At 29.2% G+C, this 25,687-nt stretch overlaps 1 protein-coding gene across 1 annotated transcript; it reads left to right on the top strand.

Moving 5' to 3' along the window:
• Positions 1-1,477: 1,477 nt before the first annotated feature.
• Positions 1,478-24,967, top strand: Obp59a (Odorant-binding protein 59a). The gene is made up of 7 exons (XM_075357843.1): positions 1,478-1,569; positions 6,415-6,610; positions 8,409-8,638; positions 17,236-17,271; positions 20,561-20,687; positions 22,847-22,917; positions 24,623-24,967. The coding sequence occupies exons 1-7, from the start codon at positions 1,483-1,485 to the stop codon at positions 24,722-24,724; spliced, it is 849 nt and encodes a 282-aa protein (XP_075213958.1). The 5' UTR covers positions 1,478-1,482; the 3' UTR covers positions 24,725-24,967.
• The last annotated feature ends 720 nt before the right edge of the window (positions 24,968-25,687 follow it).

The raw sequence follows: 25,687 nt of genomic DNA, 5'->3' as shown, positions 1-25,687 counted from the left end.
AGAGTTAACTACTTTTACTCTTTAAGTAATATGAATTTATCAGTCCATTCCCTGCTTAAATCCTGTAACTATCTACATACATACCAATATGTTTTCTTTCTCTTCAAGTACTACTTAATAAAATATCTGTTGTGGAAAATACATGACTTCCTTGTACGCCTGTTAAGTACATAAAATTTTATTTCATTAAAAACTTCTGATATTTTTTTCATATTTTTCAATTTTTCTTTGTTGTTACTGAGTTATAATTTATCATAAAACTTTTTTTACAATGAGAGGTTAATAAGTATTAATAAATCAATGTATTAAAATAACTATAATTAAAATTTTATTTGGCAGTAACTCGAACGAATAAGTACCACTTATGATATATCGTTAAAAAGCTCTCAATGAGAGCTTATTACTGCAATTAAGAATATGGGCTTTGGACTATTTGGATTTGGGCGTTTTTGGACACTTTTGGTTTAGTCGATTACAATCAAAAAGGGAGGTGCACAAATAGATGTGACAACAGTTCTAAACCCAAAATTTCAACATCCTACTGTTAATCGTTTTTTGAGTTATGCAAGATACATACTTACAGACATCATGATGAAACTAGTCAAAATGGATTCAGGGATGGTCAAACTGGATATTTCCGTCATGTTGTGCCCACATCAATTTTTTTTTTTGACCTGAAAAACCAAATAAATTAAAAATATTTTTTTCTTAAACTTGCGTTTTTTAAAACTATTATAAAGAATTTTAAAAATTTAACTCAATAACAAACATTTCTTGTGATGGAATCTTGATTTCTGGACAAATTATACTTGACTATATATATATATATATATATAGTACAAATTGTGTTATACTGACATCTGAAATTTCAAGACGCTAATCATATCTCAAAGAGAGATGATATGGAATGATTTATTACTGGACTTGTCTCAAAAGTAGTATAAAAAAGAAGAAAACCTGTTGATGGAAAGGGCCAAAGATTTTAAAAAGATGCCAGAATTAACTAAAAGGTTGCACAAGACCTACAACTGTATGTAACTGAAAGAATTTGGAGGAAAACAAGAAAACTATCCGATACCTTTAGTTTTAAAAAAAAACCTTCAATATCAAAATATCATCGAGGCTACATCTAATAATTATTTATATGCAAATAATAATAAAATATTTACATTCAAATATGAAAAAATATCAATTACAGACACATATCCAGACCAAATAATGAACATAAAATTGGAAATGACATATAAATTGTAAATAATTACTACTGTGCTCATGTCAAATAATTGATTTACTGGCAGTCATTCTAAGTATATACATTTTAATATGGTAGAATAGGATTTCCTGTTTTTTTTAGTAAAAAATTAGACATGTGTCAATGTATCACCGTAGCTACTGTTGTTTGACATTTTTAACAAAAGTAATTGCTTGTTATGAAACATATAAATTTCTATCAAAGCTAAGCACATATCATTTTACATTAGAATGAACATGATGTATAAAGGGCAGAAAAATCAATACACTTGGTTTTATTTAGTTATTGCTGGTTTGTGTGCTGCAGCTGTTATTGAGGTTAGTTTGAATTCAACTAATATATGTAGTAAACTAATAATACATTCTAATAATACAACTAATAATATATTCTAGTAAAAGCAGTTACATTAATACCGATTTGAATACTAGATCGTGGATACTGGTGTTCTTTGGTGGTTGGGTTTCAATTAACGACACATCTCAGGAACAGTCGATCTGAGATTGTGCAAGACTACACTTCATTTACACTCATACATATCATCCTCATTCATCCTCTGAAGGAACCTTACAGTGGTTGCAGACAGAAAAAGGCCATAAATTATATAATTTTAATATATTATAATATATATTTTAATATATATAATATTATTTTAATAATATTATAATATTAATATTATAATATTATAATATTAATATATTATAATATTAATATATTATAATATATTATAATATTATAATATTATTTTAATATATATTTCAATATATTTTAATATATTGTGTTAAACAATATATTATTTGGTTAATAACCATACATTAAATACTTCAAATAAGTCAATATTTTTTTTTTTTTTTAGTTATTAAAATGTCATATTCATCATCCTATCTTATAAATTATCAGTATCAATATTATTAGATAAACTACCTAAATAGAGGAATAAATTAGAGTTCACCAGTTAGGAAGTATCTCTCAGTTGTTATACCGTCTTCATTCCGCTTGATTTTGAATTAATAATTATGTATAATTTTACCCCCCCCCCCCCATATAGACTTAGTTGTTAAACTTGTCATCACAAAATCATCTGATTTTTGAAGTCAAGGGTTCTGAGGTTTATGCTAAGATAAGCCTTGCTTTTTATCCAGTGGATACTGGAATTTTTTGGTGGTTGGATTTCAATTAACCAGGCATCTCAGGAGTGGTCGACCTGAGTCTGTTCCAGACTAACGTTTACCAGTAAATTTGCTCTTACATTGCAACTACTTAAGGCCTAGCAAGCTGACAGCAGTTATTGCACTTGCTTCTACACATGTCCAGACCCAGCAGTAGTTGGAAAACTGGATGGAGAAAATATAACATATAAAATTTTTAAAATTTAGCCATCTAATCTCTCTACTTATGATCATAGACTCATATCAGGTTAGGTAGGTCATATCATAATAGCAGGTAGATTGATTATAATGCACAATTTGATATAATTTTTTTTATTTATTTCTTTTAAATAAGATGTATTATTACTGCATTAATAGTTATAATAATCTACTCTATTTTTTTAAGTTACAATAAAAATTTGATAGTAGACTAGTGTCAGGACAGAATACCTCTCAGGTTATGCACATTGCGTCGTAAATTTAAATTAGGAGCTAACATCTAAGATATCCTAGAAAACAATACGAAGATGCTATCTTATTTCATAAGGCTAATCTGTATTCGATTATTTAATAATTATTGAAATATGTGTTTGTTTGGTTTTATACTCTATTATGTTTGTTTTGGGCAATAACACAAAAGCATTTTTCGTCCTCCCAAAAACCCTTTCAGGTTACAAAGTTCTGTTTTATACTGTATAGGTAATTATATATTTTTTCTTCTACTAGTTTAATTAGAATCACTTCCTATCTGTTCAACAATATTGCTCCCAAGCAAACGACTTATAATGATCATATTAAAATAATGTATATGATTAAATATTGAAGTTTACAAAATGATAAATTTCAACAATAATATAATATAATATTGTTAAAAAGATACAATAGTTAGTCATGTGTTTTATTATCCAATTGATTCATCATGCCAATCCAACGTTGAGGAAATTGTTCTTTCAGGTAATCCCTAACATGTAAACACAAATAACAAATAACTGTTATTTACATGTTACTACAAATAACACGTAAATAACTGTTAAAATATTATAATCTAGCTATTATTATTATTATTATTATTATTATTATTATTTTCTTACTTTGAAAAATAAATAATTGTTATGTTATAAAATATTTTATTATATAAGTATATTAGTTATCATTCCTTCTCTATCGTGTGGAAAAAGGTTTCCATTGAATCTTGCTTCAGATTTTTTTTCTATTTCTTTTACAATTTTTCTTTCATAATTTTTGATAATTTTATGATAACTATATACTAATTTTTAAATTCAGTACTGTCACTCCAGAAGATTTAAAAAATTTATTATGGATATTTAACTTTGGATTGTAATAGAATCCCAGTCAACAGAATTGCTAATAAAACAAAAGTATATTTTCTGTTTTTTTCCCACAATTGTGTTTTTTTGCGTTACGTATTAGTAATTGCTAATGTTATAATTATATGGTATTTGGAGGTATTTGCAGAGAAATTATAAATATAATCTAACAAAACTTAACCTAAGCTCACTTTGGTTACTAACCTTCCCTTGCTAGTCAAGGTTAGTGAGCGAAGCGATCATGGGTTAATGTTACTACTCCACGAGTAGTAACGTGGAAAATACCATTGTGGGAGAAAACAGAACAAAATAAAACAAAATAATGATGTTATCCCTACATCATTTTGTAAAATGATTATTTTTCTAACAACAAAATTTTTACAGACATTGTTAATAAAATAAAATAGCAAGGTTATCTTGTCAGTTTTCTTGAAGTATTATTAATAAGTTCTCAGTCACAGATTGATGAAAGTAGGGAAGTTACATAAAAGTTTTCTGTTGAGTATTTTGCATGGATATGAATTTAGATAGTTTATTCAGTCATGTATGTTTAATTTAATGAGGGTCACAGACTGATGTCTTAAAACTGATACTTTACAATGCAGAATATATATATATATATATATATATTCTGCACAGTAAAGTATCAGTTTTAAACAATTTCTTAAACAGAATTTTGAAGATCATTTAATATTAGAAAATGAAATGGTATTTAACAACTACCCTTTTCTATTTAACAATTTTTATCTGATCTGTATCATTTCATCACTTGTTTGGAAATGAGAAGTTACAATTGCAAAGTGAACAGCACGTACAATGATAATTAAAAGAAGATTTTAAAAACTTATTTTATTTGAAACTGTTTATGAAATTTTCAGTTTTTTACTAAATGTATTATTAATGTTTCAGTAAAAAAAAATGCAATACATGTACAATAAGTTTGTATTTCTTTAGTTCAGTTTCTAAGAAAATTGTGTTTAATATTCTTATTTTGTTCTTTAATGAAAACAAACAACACATGGATCCAAATACATGATAATTATTATATTTTGTAGTTTCTAACCCGTTACATTCCGTATTCCATGTTTTGAGAACAATTTTAACTTACTCTTAATATTTTTACACTATTGATATTAATTTTAATTTGGCTATTAGATTGTTTTTTCAATTTTCTTTATTAGTTATACTGATTAAAATACAGAGTGATCATATATTATTCAGCACATTTTAGGTGTTAATAAAAAAAAAAATAACAAAGCACTGTACTTATATGCACGTTTTATTGTTGAATAGGACATTACAAACAGTTTGGTTTATAACACTTAACTTCAAACAAATTCCAAATGAACACCTATTGTGGAGCGTACAATATCTAGATGATATTCAATTTCACATTAAAGAATATATGGAGTATACCTTCTATTCTTCTTTTTGGTTCATGATGTCAACATCTTTGTTATATACACTCTGTTTTTAAGACACCCCCAGAGAAAGAAAGCAAATGTTGCAACATTAGGGGATTGAAGTGACCAGGGAATTGATACATCATGCCAATCCAGAGTTGAGGAAATTGTTCATGTAGGTAGTCCCTAACATGTAAGCCTTATTGTGGTAGTGTACCATCTTGTTGGAAGTAAATGTTTGGTTTCCGATGTTTAATTTGTGGTATTACATACTTCTGTAACACGTTTAGATAACAAGCACTAATAACCATTTGTTTGGCAAAAAAGAAAAATTTGATCATTTCATAAACAGTCGAGATGCATCAAATATTAATTTTTGGGCTATCAGAGCATGAGGTTTCTCACTACTCCAGATCCTACAATTATGACAGTAAACATGACCAGAAACATTGAAGATAGCTTTGTCAAAAGAGATTTACTTTTCTAAAAACCCATTATCTTTGTTTACTTTAACAAGAACGTCCATGTCAAAATTGTAACTGTGTGGTTTATCATCATCAATTGTATGCAATGACTGAATTTTTTTATGCATGAAGTTTTGAGTGCTAGTGTAGAACCTTCATAATTGTCAATTGTGGTATTCCCAGTTTTAAGCTCGCATGATGAGTCGATTTATCCAGGCTTCTTTGAAAAGTTTCTCTTACTCGATCCACAACTTCCTTGGAGTTGGGAGGTCAGCCAGCATGTTTTTTGGTGTACTGCACTTCCTGTATCCTTAAACTGCTGATATCAACATTTAATAGATTCTTTATTAGGAGGATCACAACTGTATTCTAAACAAAAACGCCTTTTAACAGTAGCAACAGATCCGATTTCATGAAGCGATAGTATGCACATTGCTTCTCCTGCACGGTAGCTATTACAAAACTAATTTTGCTCCCTGTCTTTACATCATGTCAGCGTATTCATTCAAGGTTGTGTTCAAATAATGTAGGTCAAGAGTTACTTGACCTACATTAATGTTTGAAAAAATCAACCCGCACTACATTGTTCATTAACCCCTAAAATGCACTGAATAATTTATGTTTACCTGTTAATATTATTTCTTAATATGTAAAGTTCTATGTTAAAAGATCATGAAATTACTTGATCTATTTATTTTCAAAATGAATACACTATTTTATAAAATAATTTTAATTTTCCTGAAGAAAATATAAAAGTTTGTTTTTATGATATAAGTGTCTACAAATAGTTTTCCTTCAATAAAAAATTAATTTAATTTCTAGGCCTTGAAATGTAGAGTTGCAGATGAAAAGATACAACAAGATTTTAATGATGTTGTACGGTCATGTATGTCATCTATACATGGTAGTCCAAAAGATAATGGAAGAGGAAATGGCGGTGGAGGTGAAAGGTATGAAAATCGCTACAATCCAAACCACAAAGGTGCTTTATACTCAAACCGTAAAAGCTACAATACAGGTAAAGTAAAACTGTCTAAAAGTGGAAGTAAAGCTATCAAGTACTTGTGAGATATGTTTCCTGCACCTTACTTAATTTGAATGTTATTTATTTTAAAACAATTTTTAAATGACTTATTTTCTAAATATAAAAATTCCATGTACATTCTACCCAACAACAGTACATTGCTTTTATGTGTCAACAAATTTCACCCTAACTTACAGTTCAGTATAAGGTATGATTTCTAAAAATCACTCAAATTATTGAATTCATAACATCTAAAGTAGAGATGCATAATTTCAAAATATGAAGAAAAACCCATCATAAAACATCTATTCACTTTGCATATCACAAATGTCCAGATTTTTCACATACATTGCATCACCTAATTCATAAACTTTGTCAAAAGATAAAGTATGCATAACAATTAAATAACTAATATATAATGCCAGTCATGTAACATAAATACAACAGAAAACCAAAACTAATGACAGAACATATGTAAAACAAATGTATTGCAGCTATCATTCATATATAATTAGCAATATTTCTGAAAAAAAGTGGCCATGTTGTTTGCACAACAACAACAAAACTAAATCACGAGATCATACAAATAGACTAACAAAGTACAAAAGGATAAACTGATCAACACTAGTATATAAAAATTACATTGCAGTTAACTGCAATTTAGTGGATTATGAGGGGGTCAGAAAGGAAAATTTATCAAAACAGTTGCTAAATTTTATAGTTTGTTTGAGTTATAGCTGTGCTGCTGGACTGCTTTGACTCTAACAAGAGAGTTTTTCAGCTGCATGATTCAGTGACATGAAAAACAAATTACATCAAAATTTTTTGAAATTTTAGTTCAGAGGAGTTGTAGGTTTCTGTTTGAGAGAGAGATATACTCATATGAAACATGATTTTTTTACATTGCCTGTGACAGGACAATTTACTAATCATATATTATGACTTGATTTTCTTTGACCAGCCCTTTGGGCAGTTTGTTGACAACTCTTATCTATTGTTTATGCATTATCCCAAAAGCAAAATTTAATTTTTATGATTCCTTGGATATGTTATGTAAAAATCTTTTCTTTTGTATCATCTTTTACAGTTTAATATATATATATATGGGAAGTTTATATAAAATAAATTTCAATGATTTATCCATTGTTTCATGAAGAATTTAAAATAAAAACATTTTCCTTAAAGTATATATAAACTAGATATATCTAGTATTAAATTAACTCATTTGTTTGTAAATAGTCTTTGTGCTTTCTTGTTTTCTAATTCATTTCAATAACTGTTTACCATAGCTCTTTTTTTTTAACTTTTCTTGAAAATATGACTATTATGGAAATATTTTACATAGTTATATCAAGCTAGTTAAACCATTTTCAATTTCCGATTCAAGTAACACACATACACACTCACGTACTAACTACCACATTTTTTTTTCTAGTATTCCAAACAGATCAATCATCTTACCACTAAAATGACTCTTCTCATTCCAACCTTTCTCTCCTGAACTTTCTTAAACATTTCAATCACCTTTACACTTACCAAAAATTTTTCTCATGTTTTACTAAATATTTCTCTTATTAACCATTTTAGCTTTTAAATGACATTACACAACCATCTCAACATTTTAATTTCAGAATACTTTAGGGCTGAGCCTTAACATAACTCAATTTTCTGCTCTTTGAAGAACATTGTAGGTTTGACATTAAATTAATATTATTCGGAAACTACTTCATTGCTTTTACAGTATGATTATGTTTTTAAATGTTATCAACTTATTAGTTTCCTTTAATTTCAGGAAATCATCAACAAAATAACAAAAAAGAAAGTTATGATGCAAGTGAAGATGATGATTCAAATGAATCTAGCTACTCAAGGAGTACTGGTGGAACTGGGGGTCACTTTAATTCCAATAGAAATACAGGATTTAGAAATCCTTTTGATCAATCAGGAAGAAGGCAAAATCGTAATAATACATCAAACTCATCAAAACATGTTACAGCATCTCCTTTAGAAGATATTGACCCAGTAAGTATATTAACCTCACTAAAAGTACTAGAGAATCTAAGAAATGCCAATTATGTCTTAGATTTCATAAAGGGAAAATCCTGAAATTTTCCCATGCTAGAGAGAGGGCAATGGAAAGGAAGTATGACTTGTTGTATAAGAAGGTAAGAAATCAAATGGGATAGATAAAAGTAATTCTACTTATAAAATGAGAGAAATTGAGAAGAAAGTTGGTGTAGGGGTAATAAAGAGATGAGATAAAGAAACGATGGGAAGAGTTAATAGAGGACCTGTATATAGGAAGAAGAAATACATGAAATACAGAAAGCTGAGATGGAAGAAGAAAAAGGCCCACCAATTTTGAGATATGAAATTTTACAAGCTATTAAAGACATGATGAACAGAAATAGATGAAGTTCCAGTAGAACTCTTTAAAAGTTTAGAAGATGAAGGAGTAGATGTAATGCTTTCAGTTTGCAATACAATTTATGATACTGAAGTATGGCCAGAAGTTCTGTCAAAACAATGATAATATCAATCTCTAAAAAGATTGGAACCAAATTTTTTGTTGAAACAATAATAATATAAATCCCTAAAAAGGTTGGAACCAAAAAATGAAAAGAACACAGAACTATCAGCTTAATATCACGTGCTACACAAATAATGCTGAGAGTTATGAATTGAAGGTTGTTTACAAAAATGGAAGAGAATGCTGGAGAAGAACAGTTTGAATTCAGAAAAGGAAAAGGAACAAGAGAAGCTGTAGGATTGATCAGAATGATTGGAGAGAGATGTTTTGAAAGAGGAAGGGGATTGAGCTTGTATTTTTATAAATATGGAAAAGACATTTTACAGAATACAATAGTAAAAATTATTTGAGATTCTGAAAGAAAAGAGGGTTGACTGGAAGGATAGGAGACAGATCAGAAAATTGTATACGAAGCAAAAAGCAGCTGTGAAAATAAATGAGGATCTCACAAATTGGTTAGAATTAGACAGAGGAGTGAGGCAAGCCTGCTGTTTATCATCTACTGTTCACCCTTTATATCGAGGAAATGTTGAAAGAAATATTGGATGGTCAAAAAGGAATAAGCATAGGTGGAATAAATGTAAATTATGTCAGATTTGCTGACAATCTGTTGATTGTAGCTAAAGGCACTCAGACATTACAAGGAATAATAAAAGCATTGGAAGTAGGAATGAAGGAATATGGAATGAAAATAAATATAAGGAAAACAAAGGTTATGAAGGTGAAAGAAAGGGAAAGCAGAAGGAAAAATTGAACAAGTAAAAAGATGCAGCTATCTCAGGAGAGTAATAACTGAAGACTGAAGGAGTAAAGAAGAGATTAAAATGAAAAATGCAATGACAAAGGAAGCATTTTTTGGAAAGAAAAACCTATTCTGCAGCAACATGGGTCTGAACCTTAGGAAAAGATTGGTAAAATTCTATGTTTGGAGTACACTTTTTTACGGCAGTGAAACATGGACACCGGGGAAAAGGGAAAAAGATAAGATCGAGGCTTTGAGATGTGGGTCTGGAGAAAGATGGAGAAGATAAAATGGGTGAACAGAGTAAATAATGTAGAAGTATTAAGAAGAATAAATGAAGATAAAACAATACTGGCAACAATCAGAAGGAGGAAATGGGATTGGGCATATAATTAGGGGAAAAGGATTAAATACAGTTCTTGAAGGGACAATACATTAAAAAATGTAGGTGAAAAATTAAATGTAATTAAAGGAAGTAAGAGACTGAATTTAATAAATAACATAAAGGGTAGTGAAGGTTAGCGAGATGAAAAGGAAAACATGGGACAGAAACAGATGGAGACAGTGGTGATGCCAGGACCTGCCAACTGTCATGGATGGTTATATAATGGATGATGAAATATATTAAATATTATTTTAATTAATAATTTTATTTTTTTATTAATCCTCATAGTGAATTACTAGAAAGTTAAGTTTTTGCTATAATTTGATTATCTGTGTTATGGTTCATTTTATTTAAGTTGTAATGATGCAAACTGTATGCGTAGTACTAATGGGAACTAGTAGTATAGCATTGTATTGTGTAGTATAGTATTGACAGTATTGTACAATATAAGCTTAAATCTAATTTGATTATATGATTCTGTTTTTAATTTGTGATTTTTTGAAAACAATATTGACTCAAGATCATCAATCTAAAAAATTCTATTTCATTCTATGTTATAAACTGTTTCTCCAAGCATGATTGCACCTAATGTCTAACTGGCAAGTATAGTATCAGTAGCATCCTACATGCCATTAATCTGTGCTTCATTAGATTTTCATCTAGTTAGAAGCCTGTTTTATTCATTCAACTCTTGCACAGTCTTCCACTGTTCCATCTTTCCTTAGAACCCATTGATGCATTTTCTTAGGTAGTATTCCAGGACTCATTCAATGCAAATGACCATAATATTGTAAACTGTTGCTTCTCAATAATTCCAGTTGCAAACTCATCAGTTCTACATTCATTTTATCTCTTCACTCCTGATATGTTATTCCACTATAATTTGTTAGAGTTTCATCTCCACTTAATTCTTTCTCTTCTCCATTTCTGTATTCATTGCCCACAAACCTGAATTATGAGGCAGTTTTAAAAATTCTCCTTTTTATTCTCTCCAAATAAGCTCAATGTTCAAATAATAGTATGACACATTAATTGTTTTCTCTGAGAGTAATGATTTTACTATGTAATTAAAAGAGTTAAGGCATTTTTTGTTAGACTGAACTTCTGGATTTAAGAAAGCTTATTTTGCCAGTGTTAAGCATTACTTGACTCACTATTACTTGATTATAAAGAAAGTAATGGTTATAAACCAACTTCACTTCTGTTCCTTGATAAGCTCTGACAATATGAAATGCTTGTTATCATGACAATGACAATTTTAGTTTCAGGAATGACTTTAATTCATATCAGGTCATCTTAAATCTTTTTTTTATGGCACTTAACATTTATTATAATTCATAATTTTTTTATTCATTCCTTTAAAATTTCACTTTACAATAGCATTTATAAATTTGTACTAATCTGTGCAATCCTGGGAGCTTTCTTAATTTTCTGGATTGCCACACTGTCATATGCCTTCTTTAAATCTAACTAACCAGTAACTGAATAATTATTATTCATTTTATGAAGAATCACGTTGATACCTCCCTTTATTTGTCTTACCGTAATTGTAACTGACTTTTTATTTATGTTTATGTGAAAGTTTACTTAGTTAATAAATTTGAAATCATAAAATATTAAATTACTTGCTTTCTAATTAACATAACTTTTTCTTCTGAAGACCTTTTAAAGCTAATTATCAGTTCCTTCCTGACTGAGGCAGGAGCTGATAATTAGTTCCAAAACACTTTTAGAAGAAAAAGTCCCATTAATTTCAATGTGAGTTGTTAAACAATTTTAAAGTCTACTGTGCTTTGTCATGTTCAATTAATAATTGAAGATCTGTTTCTTTAAAGTTATGAAAAATGTACTTTGATAATGATATTGTTGCAATTATTAAAAATAGGTTTACAGTATATATTTAAATTTGCAGAGCATTAAAAAGTTATTTAGAGTCACTTATACATACCAACTGCGTAAGGAAGTTTCTTCCATACTTTATAGGTGTATTCCTCTCATCAAATTAAAAAAATATTCATCTAAACGTACAGTTGGAAACACTTTGTTTTCAAGTTACAGCAACCAAAATATTTTGTTGAGATATCTGCTCTAAAGGTTAAACATTCTATGCTAAAATTCTACAGACAGAAATGATTAAGCAAAATTAGTGATTTTATATGCAATTTTTTACACGAAAAAATGTTTTAAAAAATGAATTACAGAACTATGTCTTCTGAAGTTTCTGAGAAAATTGTCATAAAACCCAAAAAACTAAGAGATGAAAAGCACACTTTTTTAGGTTTGATATAAAATTACTTTGTTAAATTACTAATAACCAAATAAAACTGTAAAACAGTATTTAGAGATTTTTAATTTATATATATGTATGTACCATACACAAATACATACATAAGTGTATGTTTGATCCTGTAATTTTCAAGATAATTAATTATTGATGTTAGAATTAATTGTCTAATCATGATTGTTTTAACAGATTTTTTTTAATTTGTTGCTCATTTTTAATAACCTTAAATTACATAGCAAATATACAAAGGTTTAATATTTTTGATGATACTCTTTAAACATGTGAATCAACATATTTTTTTCATATTGTTTTGTTACTTATTTTTTATATATTAAAAATTAGATTTATAAAATTGAAATTAGATTAATTTCTGTTTACATTTATGTAAATAGTATATTGTTTGATGCTATTGTCATTATTTCTCTTCTATTTTATAACTTTTTTTTTATAAATTTATTTTAATTTAAAGGGAAATTAACCAATGGTAAGTGAACATGTTAGCTTGAATTTTAATGATAAAATTCTTAAAGTATTAAAAATTTTGATTTCTTAGTTTTCAATTTAAATCTAGACTTCATATAGTAGAAGTGATTTGCATGCTTTACTATGTATAAATATCCTTTATTCAGGGATTTAACATTTCTTTACTTAATTTTCAGTATATTGAATTTTCTAATACATTTTTTTTATGATTCTTAAATTTTAATTTTTGTAATTCTTTACTTTTTTGCAATTTTGCTTTTTAGTCACAAAATATATTTATATTGCACATTCAGATAAACTGAATTGTTAAACTCAGTCGTTAAAGATATACAAAATAAGCATTAAGTGACTGTTTACATTTCACAGTCTTGTGATTTCTGTTATAAGTGAATTATGGTGTCAGGCTAAGTTAAGTAATAATATAATGCCGGCCTCCGTGGCACGAGTGGTAGCATCTCAGTCTTTCATCTGGATGTCCTGGATTCAAATCCCGGTCAGGCATGGCATTTTCACATGCTACAAAAATCATCATTCATTTCACCTTCTGAGGTAATACCTAACGGTAGTCCTAGAGGTTAAAAAAAAGTAATAATATAATAAGCAATTTGAAAAATGAAAACATAAACAGATGAAAAACATTTTTCAGATTTTTTTTTGTTAGTTAACTTAACAAAAAAAGAATAAAGTAAAAATAGGTTGAAAGTCATACCTAGTTCAATGTAATATTTCTACTGTAATAAACCTAACTGATTGTAATACTCTTACTAGAAAATCAATCAATAACCACTGATAACCATAACCTCCTCTGTGAATCATGAGACCTTGCCGTTGGTGAGGGGGCTTGAGTGCTCAGGGATACAGAGTAGCTGGACCGAAGGTGCAACCATATCGGAGAGGTATCTGTTGAGAGCCAGACTAAGGAATGATTCCTGAAAGAGGGCAGCAGCTCTTTCAGTAGTTGTTAGGGGCGTGAGTCAGGACGACTTAAACAGCCGTATCAACATCACTCAGTCCTCTGAGTACTGCGCAGCTGAAAGCAATGGAAAACTACAGCTGCTTTTTTTCCAAGAAAATGTGGCTCTCTGCATTTTCACATAGCAATAATGGAGGCGCCTTCCTTGGTAAAATATTCCGGAGGTAAAATAGTCCCCCGTTCGGATCTCCGGGTGGGGACTACTAAGGAAGGGGTCACCAGAAAATTAAAAAATAACATTCTACGAGTCGGAGCGTGGAATGTTAGAAGCTTGAAAAAGGTTGGTAGGCTAGAAAATTTAAAAAGGTAAATGGATAGGACAAATGTGGATATAGTAGGAATTAGTGAGGTTCGGTGGGAAGAGGAAGGCGACTTTTGGTCAGGTGATTTTAGAGTAATTAACTCAGCGTCAAATAATGGGCAGGCAGGAGTAGGTTTCGTGATGAACAAGAAGATAGGGAGGAGAGTGGAGTATTTCAAAACGCATAGCGATATAATCATTGTAATAAGGATAAAATCAAAACCTAAACCGACAATGATTGTTAACGTCTATATGCCTACAAGCGCCCATGATGATGAGGTAGAGTGTGTATACGAAGAGATTGATGAAGCAATTAAACACGTAAAAGGAGATGAAAATTTAATAATAGTTGGAGATTGGAATGCAAGCATTGGAAAAGGCAAGGAAGGAAATATAGTGGGTGAATACGGGCTGGGCAAAAGGAATGAAAGAGGGGACCGACTTATAGAATTTTGCACGAAGTATAATTTAGTAATTGCCAACACAATTTAAAAATCATAATAGAAGAATATACACTTGGAAAAAGCCAGGCGATACTGGAAGGTATCAGATAGATTATATCATGGTTAAGCAAAGATTTAGAAATCAATTCGTTGACTGCAAAACTTACCCTGGAGCAGACATTGATAGCGACCATAATTTGGTGATAATGAAATGAAGATTGGGGTTTAAAAACCTGAAGAAAAGGTGTCAGATGAATCGGTGGAATTTAGAGAAGCTTGAGTAAGAGGAGGTAAAGAAGATTTTTGAGGAGGACATCGCAAGAGGTCTGAGTAAAAAAGATAAGGTAGAAAATGTAGAAGAAGAATGGGAGAATGTTAAAAAGGAAATTCTTAAATCAGCAGAAGCAAACTTAGGCGGAATAAAGAGAACCGGTAGAAAACCTTGGGTTTCAGACGATATATTGCAGCTGATGGATGAACGTAGAAAATATAAGAATGCTAGTGATGAAGAAAGTAAAAGGAACTATCGGAAATTAAGAAATGCTATAAACAGGAAGTGCAAACTGGCGAAAGAAGAGTGGATTAAAGAAAAGTGTTCAGAAGTGGAAAGAGAAATGAACATTGGTAAAATAGACGGAGCATACAGGAAAGTTAAGGAAAATTTTGGGGTACATAAATTAAAATCTAATAATGTGTTAAACAAAGATGGTACACCAATATATAATACGAAAGGTAAAGTCGATAGATGGGTGGAATATATTGAAGAGTTATACGGAGAAAATGAATTAGAAAATGGTGTTATAGAGGAAGAAGAGGAAGTTGAGGAGGATGAAATGGGAGAAACATTACTGAGATCTGAATTTAAGAGAGCATTAAAAGATTTAAATGGCAGAAAGGCTCCTGGAATAGACGGAATACCTGTAGAATTACTGCGCAGTGCAGGTGAGGAAGCGATTGATAGATTATACAAACTGGTGTGTAATATTTATGAAAATGGGGAGTTTCCATCAGACTTCAAAAAAAGTGTTATAGTTATGATACCAAAGAAAGCAGGGGCAGATAAATGTGAAGAATACAGAACAATTAGTTTAACTAGTCATGCATCAAAAATCTTAACTAGAATTTTATACAGAAGAATTGAGAGGAGAGTGGAAGAAGTGTTAGGAGAATACCAATTTGGTTTCAGGAAAAGTATAGGGACAAGGGAAGCAATTTTAGGCCTCAGATTAATAGTAGAAGGAAGATTAAAGAAAAACAAACCAACATACTTGGCGTTTATAGACCTAGAAAAGGCTTTCAATAGCGTAGACTGGAATAAAATGTTCAGCATTTTAAAAAAATTAGGGTTCAAATACAGAGATAGAAGAACAATTGCTAACATGTACAGGAACCAAACAGCAACAATAACAATTGAAGAACATAAGAAAGAAGCCCTAATAAGAAAGGGAGTCCGACAAGGATGTTCCTTATCTCCGTTACTTTTTAATCTTTACATGGAACTAGCAGTTAATGATGATAAAGAACAATTTAGATTCGGAGTAACAGTACAAGGTGAAAAGATAAAGATGCTACGATTTGCTGATGATATAGTAATTCTAGCCGAGAGTAAAAAGGATTTAGAAGAAACAATGAACGGCATAGATTGAAGTCCTACGCAAGAAATATCGCATGAAAATAAACAAGAACAAAACAAAAGTAATGAATTGTAGTAGAAATAACAAAGATGGACCACTGAATGAAAATAGGAGGAGAAAAGATTATGGAGGTAGAAGAATTTTGTTATTTGGGAAGTAGAATTACTAAAGATGGACGAAGCAGGAGCGATATAAAATGCCGAATAGCACAAGCTAAACGAGCCTTCAGTAAGAAATATAATTTGTTTACATCAAAAATTAATTTAAATGTCAGGAAAAGATTTTTGAAAGTGTATGTTTGGAGTGTCGCTTTATATGGAAGTGAAACTTGGACAATCGGAGTATCTGAGAAGAAAAGATTAGAAGCTTTTGAAATGTGGTGCTATAGGAGAATGTTAAAAATCAGATGGGTGGATAAAGTGACAAATGAAGAGGTATTGCGGCAAATAGATGAAGAAAGAAGCATTTGGAAAAATATAGTTAAAAGAAGAGACAGACTTATAGGCCACATACTAAGGCATCCTGGAATAATCGCTTTAATATTGGAAGGACAGGTAGAAGGGAAAAATTGTGTAGGCAGGCCACGTTTGGAGTATGTAAAACAAATTGTTGGGGATGTAGGATGTAGAGGGTATACTGAAATGAAACGACTAGCACTAGATAGGGAATCTTGGAGAGCTGCATCAAACCAGTCAAATGACTGAAGACAAAAAAAAAAAACCATAACCATGTAGATGTTATGAAATTTTTTTATTTATCTTAATAGTTCAAAACACTGCCTTATTTTAAATAATTTTTTATCCTAATTTAATTACTTTCTCTAATAAGTGTTTTTTGCTTCTAGTGCATTGTCCATTGTGTGTTCCGTCAGATGCAAATGGTGAGTTGATAGTGTTAATTTATTCAATATTTTCACTAACTTAATTCTCTCTACAATTTAAAATTATATTTTTAAAATGACAAACCTTTGGAGGCAAAAATATACAGTTACAAATTTCTCTTTGATTTTTTTCAAATTTTGGTCTTTCTATAAATTAATAATAATTTCATGTTTTTCATACTCACTTACTGATCACTGATAATACAGTCCTGTGCAAATTAATATGAACAAGAGGTAATTTTTAGTTAGTTATGTTGTATCACTGATTCCAGATGTACTACAGCTGTTTCCATCAGGTAATTTCAAGTACTGCCTGAAAATATCTTGTTTGTTTTGAGAGGTTATGTGTATTGCTTACCTCTTTTATTTTGGTTTCTTCTTCTAATTTAAGTGATCTTGTGATTTAATTAATAAATTTAGAAAAGTAGCAATATGGATTTAACTCCTAAGAAAAGAAGTAAAATAATAACACTCAACAAACATATGCATATGACTCAGAGGCAGATAGCAGCAGAGTGTAAGGTTAGTCTAGGTGTGGTTAGTAAGATAATTAGACAAAATTTTGAGATGGGTACAATGTCACCTCAACAATAAAACCACCTTAAAAGATGATACTATTTTACATAGAATAAGTTAAATTAATTTTCAGAAAAATAGTTTTGAGTTACAAAAAGATTTAGAATCAGCAGGTGTGAAAATTCACAATTCTACTGTATGCAGAAGACTTCTGGAAAGTGGTTGCAAGGCACGAAGGCCTAAATGAAAACAACTTCTTACAGATGCCATGAAGAAGAAAAGGCTTCTTTGGGCCAAAAAATACAAAAACTGGAGTGCTGAGACTTGGACAAGGGTCATTTTCTTGTTCAGGGTGTAAGCATCTCACATTTGTGAAGAAGCGATGATAAGCAGGTTTCATCAAAACAAATCAAACAAGTTTTAAAGTATCCTTTAAAGAAGATTTTTTGGGGATGCTTCATCTACACTGGACCTAAAACTTTAGTACCCAACTCTGGGATGATGAACAGTGAAAAATGCATCACATACTTGGAAAACAGTGCTCTACCAGAATTTCAAAAATTTGCAGATTTACTTGGAGCTGAAAACACTGTTTTTCAACAAGATTTGGCCCACTGCCACTCCTGATTAAAGAAAGTTAAGCTTTTCATGACTCAGAAAAGGATTCAGTGTTTGAACTGGTCTGGAAATTCACCAGACCTGAACTCAATTGAAAATTTGTGGGCAATTGTGAAGAAAAACTGAGAAAAATGGACTACACTACCAAAGAGAAGATGATTTGTGCTGTGATGAAGGTGTGGTTTCACGACGAAGAAATGAAAGAAATATATTAAAAACTGATAGATTCAATGCCTAAAAGAATTGTAATCATTATTGAAGAGTGAGGAAGATATATTACATGTTAAAAAATACTGTACCTTCTTTATATATAAGAAATTTAATTATTTTTGAAACTATAATCTTGTTCACATTAATTTACACAAGACTATAATTTTTCTAGCTTTTCAAAAATCAGACATGTAATTTCAGTTCATTTTCTTATTTGTACAGAAATCTTATGAACTAGTTACTGTTAAATAATTTTTTAAAGCTTAAACTTGAAGAAATAGTTTAAATCACTAAATCATTTAAATAATTGTATAATGGTTCTATTTTAAATTTACTTTTAGTAAACCTTTCTTTACAAATTGGTCATCGAGATGAATGTCATGCTACAGGTTCACTAGGGATATATCTACAATGTTTCGTTCAGCTGGTTTTTCATTTGTAACATTCATTTTTACAGTCATAGCATATTTCTATATGATAACTCCTTCTATTTTTCATTTTAGAACATTTTCACTATAGTTTTGTGGAAAAAATTCCTTTCACATGTTTTTGAAAATTCAATTGAAAACTAACTGGTTGTAGTTATGCTTACCTTCTTTGGTGTGCTGTAGTTGCTTACTCACTCTCTTTCACAGTTCAATTTTAGTATCTTTCAAACATAGTTTTGTGTATAAAAATTAGTATTGTATTTTCTATTTTAAATAAAATTTGATACAATCTATGTATAATCAAATCAGTGTTGGTAACTTAAGTAATTTTCTAATTAGATCCAATACACAGAAAGACTATTTTTAAACGTTGAAGAAACACCGCTTAAATTAAAGAATGTTATTACATACAATGTAGATCCTATTAGAATTTTATCTCTAATTTGATGTGGCGAATGTTATATTACATAAGATAAAAACTTAATGTTACGTGGTTTTTAAAAAAGAACTGTGTGACACAAGAAAAAGTACTTTGTAATTTTAGAGGATACCATTACCATTATTAGAGTTAGAGATCATTTATGTTATGTGCCATTTTTCAGAATTGTAGGGTAAGTTTTAGATCCAAAAAGAATAACTTCATTTTGATAGTTACACTCATCTACTAAACAAGGTGTTAAGCTGATTACAAGCTCTGAATCAAGAAATTGTACTAGGTATCTGAGTTGTTCCTGTAATATCATACAAATTAGATTGAATAAAAAAAAAGTAAAAAAGTTAAAAATTTTAATTCTGTTTAATTTTCTTTAGTTAATCATAACAGTTGATTAGATTTTCTTTTAAAAACTTTTAAAAAATGTACAATTAAAACAAAAAATTTAAATCTTATTCTTAAAGGAAAACATTTAGATCTATGTTCAGGCTAATGATGCTCATACTGATTTTTTTTTGGTTTTTATTTTTAATAAATTAAGATTTTATGAACAGTCCCATTCAGTACAATTCCATAATGCAGCTAACTACAATACAGGGTTGATGTTACCTTTAAGTTTATATGTAAAATAACTTTTTTTTGTGAAGTGTGTGGGTATACTTTAGAGGTTTAGTGAAAAAAGATATTTCTTCAATTATTACTTTTATATGCAAATAAAACTAAATTAGCGATTAATGTACTTTCAACCAATTTGTTTAGTGTATTATCATACATTTTTTAATTATTCTTAATTATATATTTTGTATGATGACTTTTTTGTTTTTAATCTTCATTAAACTTTTTTCCATACTAAATTTAAATACATTTAATAACTGCTTTTCTAAATAATTATTCATAAATAAATATTTCATAAAATTGTAAATATCAAGTAGTTTTGGTTACAAAGTAAAAACTTGTGGTTTGGTAGTACATATAACTACAACTGGTCATGAAATTGTTAATAGATACTAATTGTAATATTCAACCTGTTATAAGATCTAATTGTGGAAAAATGAAATTAAAATGGAAATTTTATTTTGACTAGCTGGATGGAGATTCTAAGCCAGATAAATCAGGCATTGTTGCAGTAATGACACAAAAGATAAGAAATCCTGAATTGAAAGAGTTTATTCAAGATTCAATAATGGACTGTTTTGAAATAATAGAATCAGGTATGTGTAAATGCACTTATAGTTTATATTAACTACCTAACAAAAAGATTCAGTTATGGGCTATGCAAAGTGTTCCAGGATATATTCACCAAACTTCAGGAACTGATTCAGGACACCAAAATGAGCACAAAAGTTCATATCGACATAATCCTATTTTGCTTTGTTTTCCTTCTAAACACCATTTTGTAATTTCCAACAAAAAAATTATTTCTCAGGAATGGGTAAACCAACTTTAATTAAATTTGGCAAATCTAAGACTATGTCTTATTCAACAAAATAAAAAAGACTGAAAACATCATCTTCGAAAATGTCAAAATGATGGCTTTAATTTTTTAATCTTCAATATCTTTGTAATTATTTATTTGATCAAATTTTTACTTATTATGAAATTTATTAAGCAGTTTACATTAAAAAAAAATAACATCCCATTTGTAAAAATCTGTTGACAAAAATCAAGTTATTGCAGACAATTGACTCAGCAGTATGCGTGTGCACCATAATCCAAGGTAATAATTTTTATTAATTTACTATTATTATTAGATTTAGTGGAGTAAATAATAACAGGCAAAAAATTAACATTTTCTTTAGATATCCTTAGTCATTCTGTACTCTTCTAATTACACAAACATCCAATTTTTCAAACTTATTATGTCATCAACAAATGTTAGTTTCTTAGTGGATCACAAATAGAATGTTTCTACAGAACATACATTGAACAGTAACTACAGATTCACATTTAGCAAACTGGAAACAAAGAAGGCTTTCTGTTCAGAAGCTGCCATCTTTGCTAGTGATGCTGTCAAGTGGAAAGATAAAGAATCAATCTACAAATATGTGTTCTTGCAACTCTTTGATTCTAACCTTAAATCAACACCTCATCAAAGAGATATTATAACAAACTAAAACTCCTTTTTTTGGTACATTTGGTATAATTCCATACAAATACTTATTAGCTGAAATTAATGGTTCAGATAACTCTGTCCAACCAATCTCTGTTGCTTAACAGATTGTGCTGTCTTGATTTATTTTATAAGTATTCACATAGCTTCAGAAGCAATAAGGATGGTGTATGCATAATTAGACTTGGGTCCAATTGAACAGCCTTTCTTAATTTATAACTTGATTGCAGGATTTTAATCTATAGTGTTGAAATTTTACTTTTTTAACCTAAAAATGGTTATTATTCAGTATAAATTCATATTAGTACTGTACCAATAAGAGCTCTCTGAAACAAGACTCCAAGACTCTGAACTAGATGAGGGTGTCAGCACAAGAGATGCCAATGTAGTAGTATATTACTACTATGATACTAAAACAGTATGTAAGTTTGCTATAACAATATTAGTAAATATATAAGACAGATTAGCCATAAATACTCATCACCTGACATTATTAACTCAGCCATAGCAAACATTTCACTTCTCTTTTTATAAAGTCTGCAAGGCATTATTTTTTGCTGAAAGGTAACAAGAACTTTCCAATTGTACTATTCTAAAATCGAGGTTAATTCATAAATGTTTTACATCTTTGATCATGTGTATTATTATAAACAGGCTTCATAACACCTGAAATTATTAATAACATCTCTGGTATAGCATCTTAAAAATAAAGGACATGAAATAAGTCTAAAATGCCAATGACTGGAATTATGTTTAATAAACTGATTTCTGCAGATCACCAATTCTAAATGAATGCAGTTGTGTTCAATTAGCTTTTGTGACAGTGGCATACCAAACAGTGACAAAAAAGGGTCTGTTTGATTATAATTAAATGTACTATTTGTATACTTTTCATTACAGTCATAATTTTCAGTTTCAATGCTTTTGTGGTTTTAGTTTCCTGTTTCCTTAATTCAATAAATATTTAAAATACATCAAACAGTTGACAGTTATTTAAGTTGTTTATGTAAGCAATTTTTAATTTTTGTAGATATTATTGCTGATTATAAATTACAACAAAATACAAGATTCTTGTTTTTTTTTTTAGTTTTAATAAATCTAAGTGGGAGTAACTGGGGTGATTAGTGATTATTAATCACTAACAACCTGGCTATTATTTGCCACTAATTTCTCCCATTTTTCAGAGAAACATAACTAAATAGTAACTTATAATCTAATAATCTCTTAATTTATACTGTGTATTTTATCATTTTGTTTAAGGAATGCGAGCTGATGAAAAGTGTGAATTTTCAAAACAGTTTGCTCTTTGTCTAGAAGAAAAAGGAAAGCAGGTCAGAACTTACACTACTTTAATTACTTTTATTCTATAAAAAGGATAGGATTACGCTGATATCCAGAAACAAAATATGTAGTTTTAATTTCTAAATTGTTCTGAAACAAGATGTAAATTTATCTACATGCTTGTTACTTTCTTTCTTTTGCTGTTTAGCCTCCAGAACCACCATAAGGCAGATATTACTTCAGAGAATGAATTGCATGAATCTAAATGAAGTACAGTCTTGTACAGTCTCAGGTCAACCGTTCCTGAGATATATGGTTAATTGAAACCCAACCACCAAAGAACACCAATATCCACAGTCTAGTATTCTAATCCATGTAACATGCTTGAAACCTAAAAGATATTGTATTACACTAATATTGTTTTTTTTTTTTTTTTACCTTTTTTTATAAAAAATATGATTCCTTTAAAAACATCAATCTATCTTTTGTGAAATGTTTTTCCTTTATAATGGCTGATTTTGACAATGGTAAATTAATATATCATGGATGTATTTTATGCGAGTAGTACTTAAAATATTTTTTTCATTAGATATATCATAAGGCAGTGATGTTAATTGAATTATCACCACAATCAACAATGACATTGAAATCCATCTGTAAGTTACCAAATCCTTTAATTAGGGTTCTGCAACATCACAAGCAGCTGATTTGTTGATAATGCTAATCAACCATACTTACAGTGAATTAATTTAGAGACACAAAGCAAATAGTTGCCAGCTGTTTTTATTTATACTTCCTCTGGTAAATAGATTAAATGAGTACAGTGCTGTGATCACTGAAACTGTAACCTTTCTTAAGGATATTGTTTTATGAAAATTAACATAATTTGTTTCCTAAAAATTAGTATGAACATTATTACAGATAGACATAGATACTGTTGCATCTCATGATTCTAAGGATGTATAAAAGTCAACAACAAAATAATTTTTGAGTTAAAAATTTTTCAGAGGAGCCACTCACAGCATACTTAAATCTGTCCAAACAAAAATTGAAAATAAAGTATTTTTATGCTTTAACTATTTTTTAATAACTATTTGGTTTGTTTGATATGATGAACCTTTTTTTTTAGACTAGACACATATAAACATTCAAATGTTTAGGCCTTTTTTTCCACCTTTTGTATGTAAAAAAAAAAAAATGTTATTGTATACAGTCTACAACTACAAAAACAAACTGATTATTCTTTTATGGTGGACTGGATGATACTAAGAAAGACATTGATCCAATATCCTGTACTGATCAATTTTTTTAATTTACGTTGCTGTTAACTAAAAAGAACTTGCTGAAAACTAAAAAGAATTTTTATAACTCTCGATTTAGACCAAAAGACAGTTATGAGAACTTTTAGAAAATGTTAATATACAAGTAATTACTACTACATTTCAAATTCAGAGGGCTGAGTGTAATATTTATAAAATAATCTAGCATGTACACTATGTAGGTGGCACAATAGTAATAGCCACACTAAAATTCTTTAATGTGGCGACTACTTGGCTTACACATTTGCTGTTAGTAATTTATATAACTGTACTTTAATGAGATAATTTCCTGTTAGTTCTGAAAGTATACTAGGACTTCTAGTACTTTATTTCTTTTTGAATTATTTTTAATAAAGTATTGTGGCCAACTATGTTGAATACTGTTTTTATAGTTAAGTTTTGTTAAATTAATGTCAATTTTATGAACACTTTCCAGAATTGTGAAGATTGGGATGAGGATAAAAAGAGCAATAGTAAGCAGCAATCAACTAACAAAAGTAATCAGAATATGAAGCAAAACAATCAATACCGAGGTTAACATTACAAAAATGTTATTAAAGAATGTAATAGAAAAAAAAACAAGATGGCTTCTAGAATAGTTTATGTATTCTTATCACTGCAAAAGTAGTCACTGTACCAAATGTAATGCGTAATAGTTTAGTTTTATTGAGTTATAAAGACATTTATGTTATATTCCTTGTTTTTCTTGTTGCAAAGGACAGTGAAAAATTTAAAAAAGAATCACCACTATTAAGCTGCATGTTATTTTATGAGTACATAATTAAGCTAATTTGTGAAATAAATAAAAAATTGTTAATAAAATATTCAGAATTGGTTTTTGGGTAAGCTTTCATTGTTTATTTTTTTTTCTTCTTGAACAATGATTGATTACAAACCTTAGAGCTGAAAATTCAATAAGCAATAGATTGACTAATGCATCCGCTGCTAGTATTCTTTCTTTAGTATAATATTTAGTACATTTGTTGAGTTTGTTTATAAAATTGGGAAAAATTCTTGAAGTAAAACTTCCTTGAGTTTCTTAGTATAGTTCATTAAGAAAATTATTTATTAATTTATTTTAAAATTACATATTTATCTTTCATTTTTTAATGATTATTATAATTATCATTAAATGTGACAGTATAAATGTGACACATATTAGTAATAATAGTAATATGATATAATTCTATATATGATACATGCTAACTAACCAAAGTAAAAACTGAACTTTTATCAAGTTCAATTTCTTTTAAACTGGGTAATAATTGTTATCAGAAATATACTTCAATCTTACCAAATTACTCACTGAAATGTTTTCATTATACTTATACATACATTAAAAAAATTATCAAATGATAAGGAAATAGAATTTAACATGAAGCCCTTCATGTAATTACTGATTTCTTCTGAATCCTAAAACATATAAGCAGAGAAGTGGTCAAGTTGAGAATCCCCAATCAAACTCAGTCGAAAAACAGCCTATATACAGACACAGATGGTA

Source organism: Lycorma delicatula, chromosome 2 (assembly GCF_047948215.1).
Source record: "Lycorma delicatula isolate Av1 chromosome 2, ASM4794821v1, whole genome shotgun sequence".
NCBI classification, from domain to species: Eukaryota; Metazoa; Arthropoda; class Insecta; order Hemiptera; family Fulgoridae; genus Lycorma; species Lycorma delicatula.
This window is presented reverse-complemented; position numbering and strand designations above follow the sequence as displayed.

Bases quoted from the DNA above. Each gene is read 5' to 3' on its own strand.
- Obp59a (XM_075357843.1), top strand. From the start codon at position 1,483: ATGAACATGATGTATAAAGGGCAGAAAAATCAATACACTTGGTTTTAT. The intron at 17,272-20,560 runs GTGAGTTGATAG...TATTTTGACTAG, and splicing joins TGTTCCGTCAGATGCAAATG to CTGGATGGAGATTCTAAGCC. The intron at 20,688-22,846 runs GTATGTGTAAAT...ATTTTGTTTAAG, and splicing joins TTTTGAAATAATAGAATCAG to GAATGCGAGCTGATGAAAAG.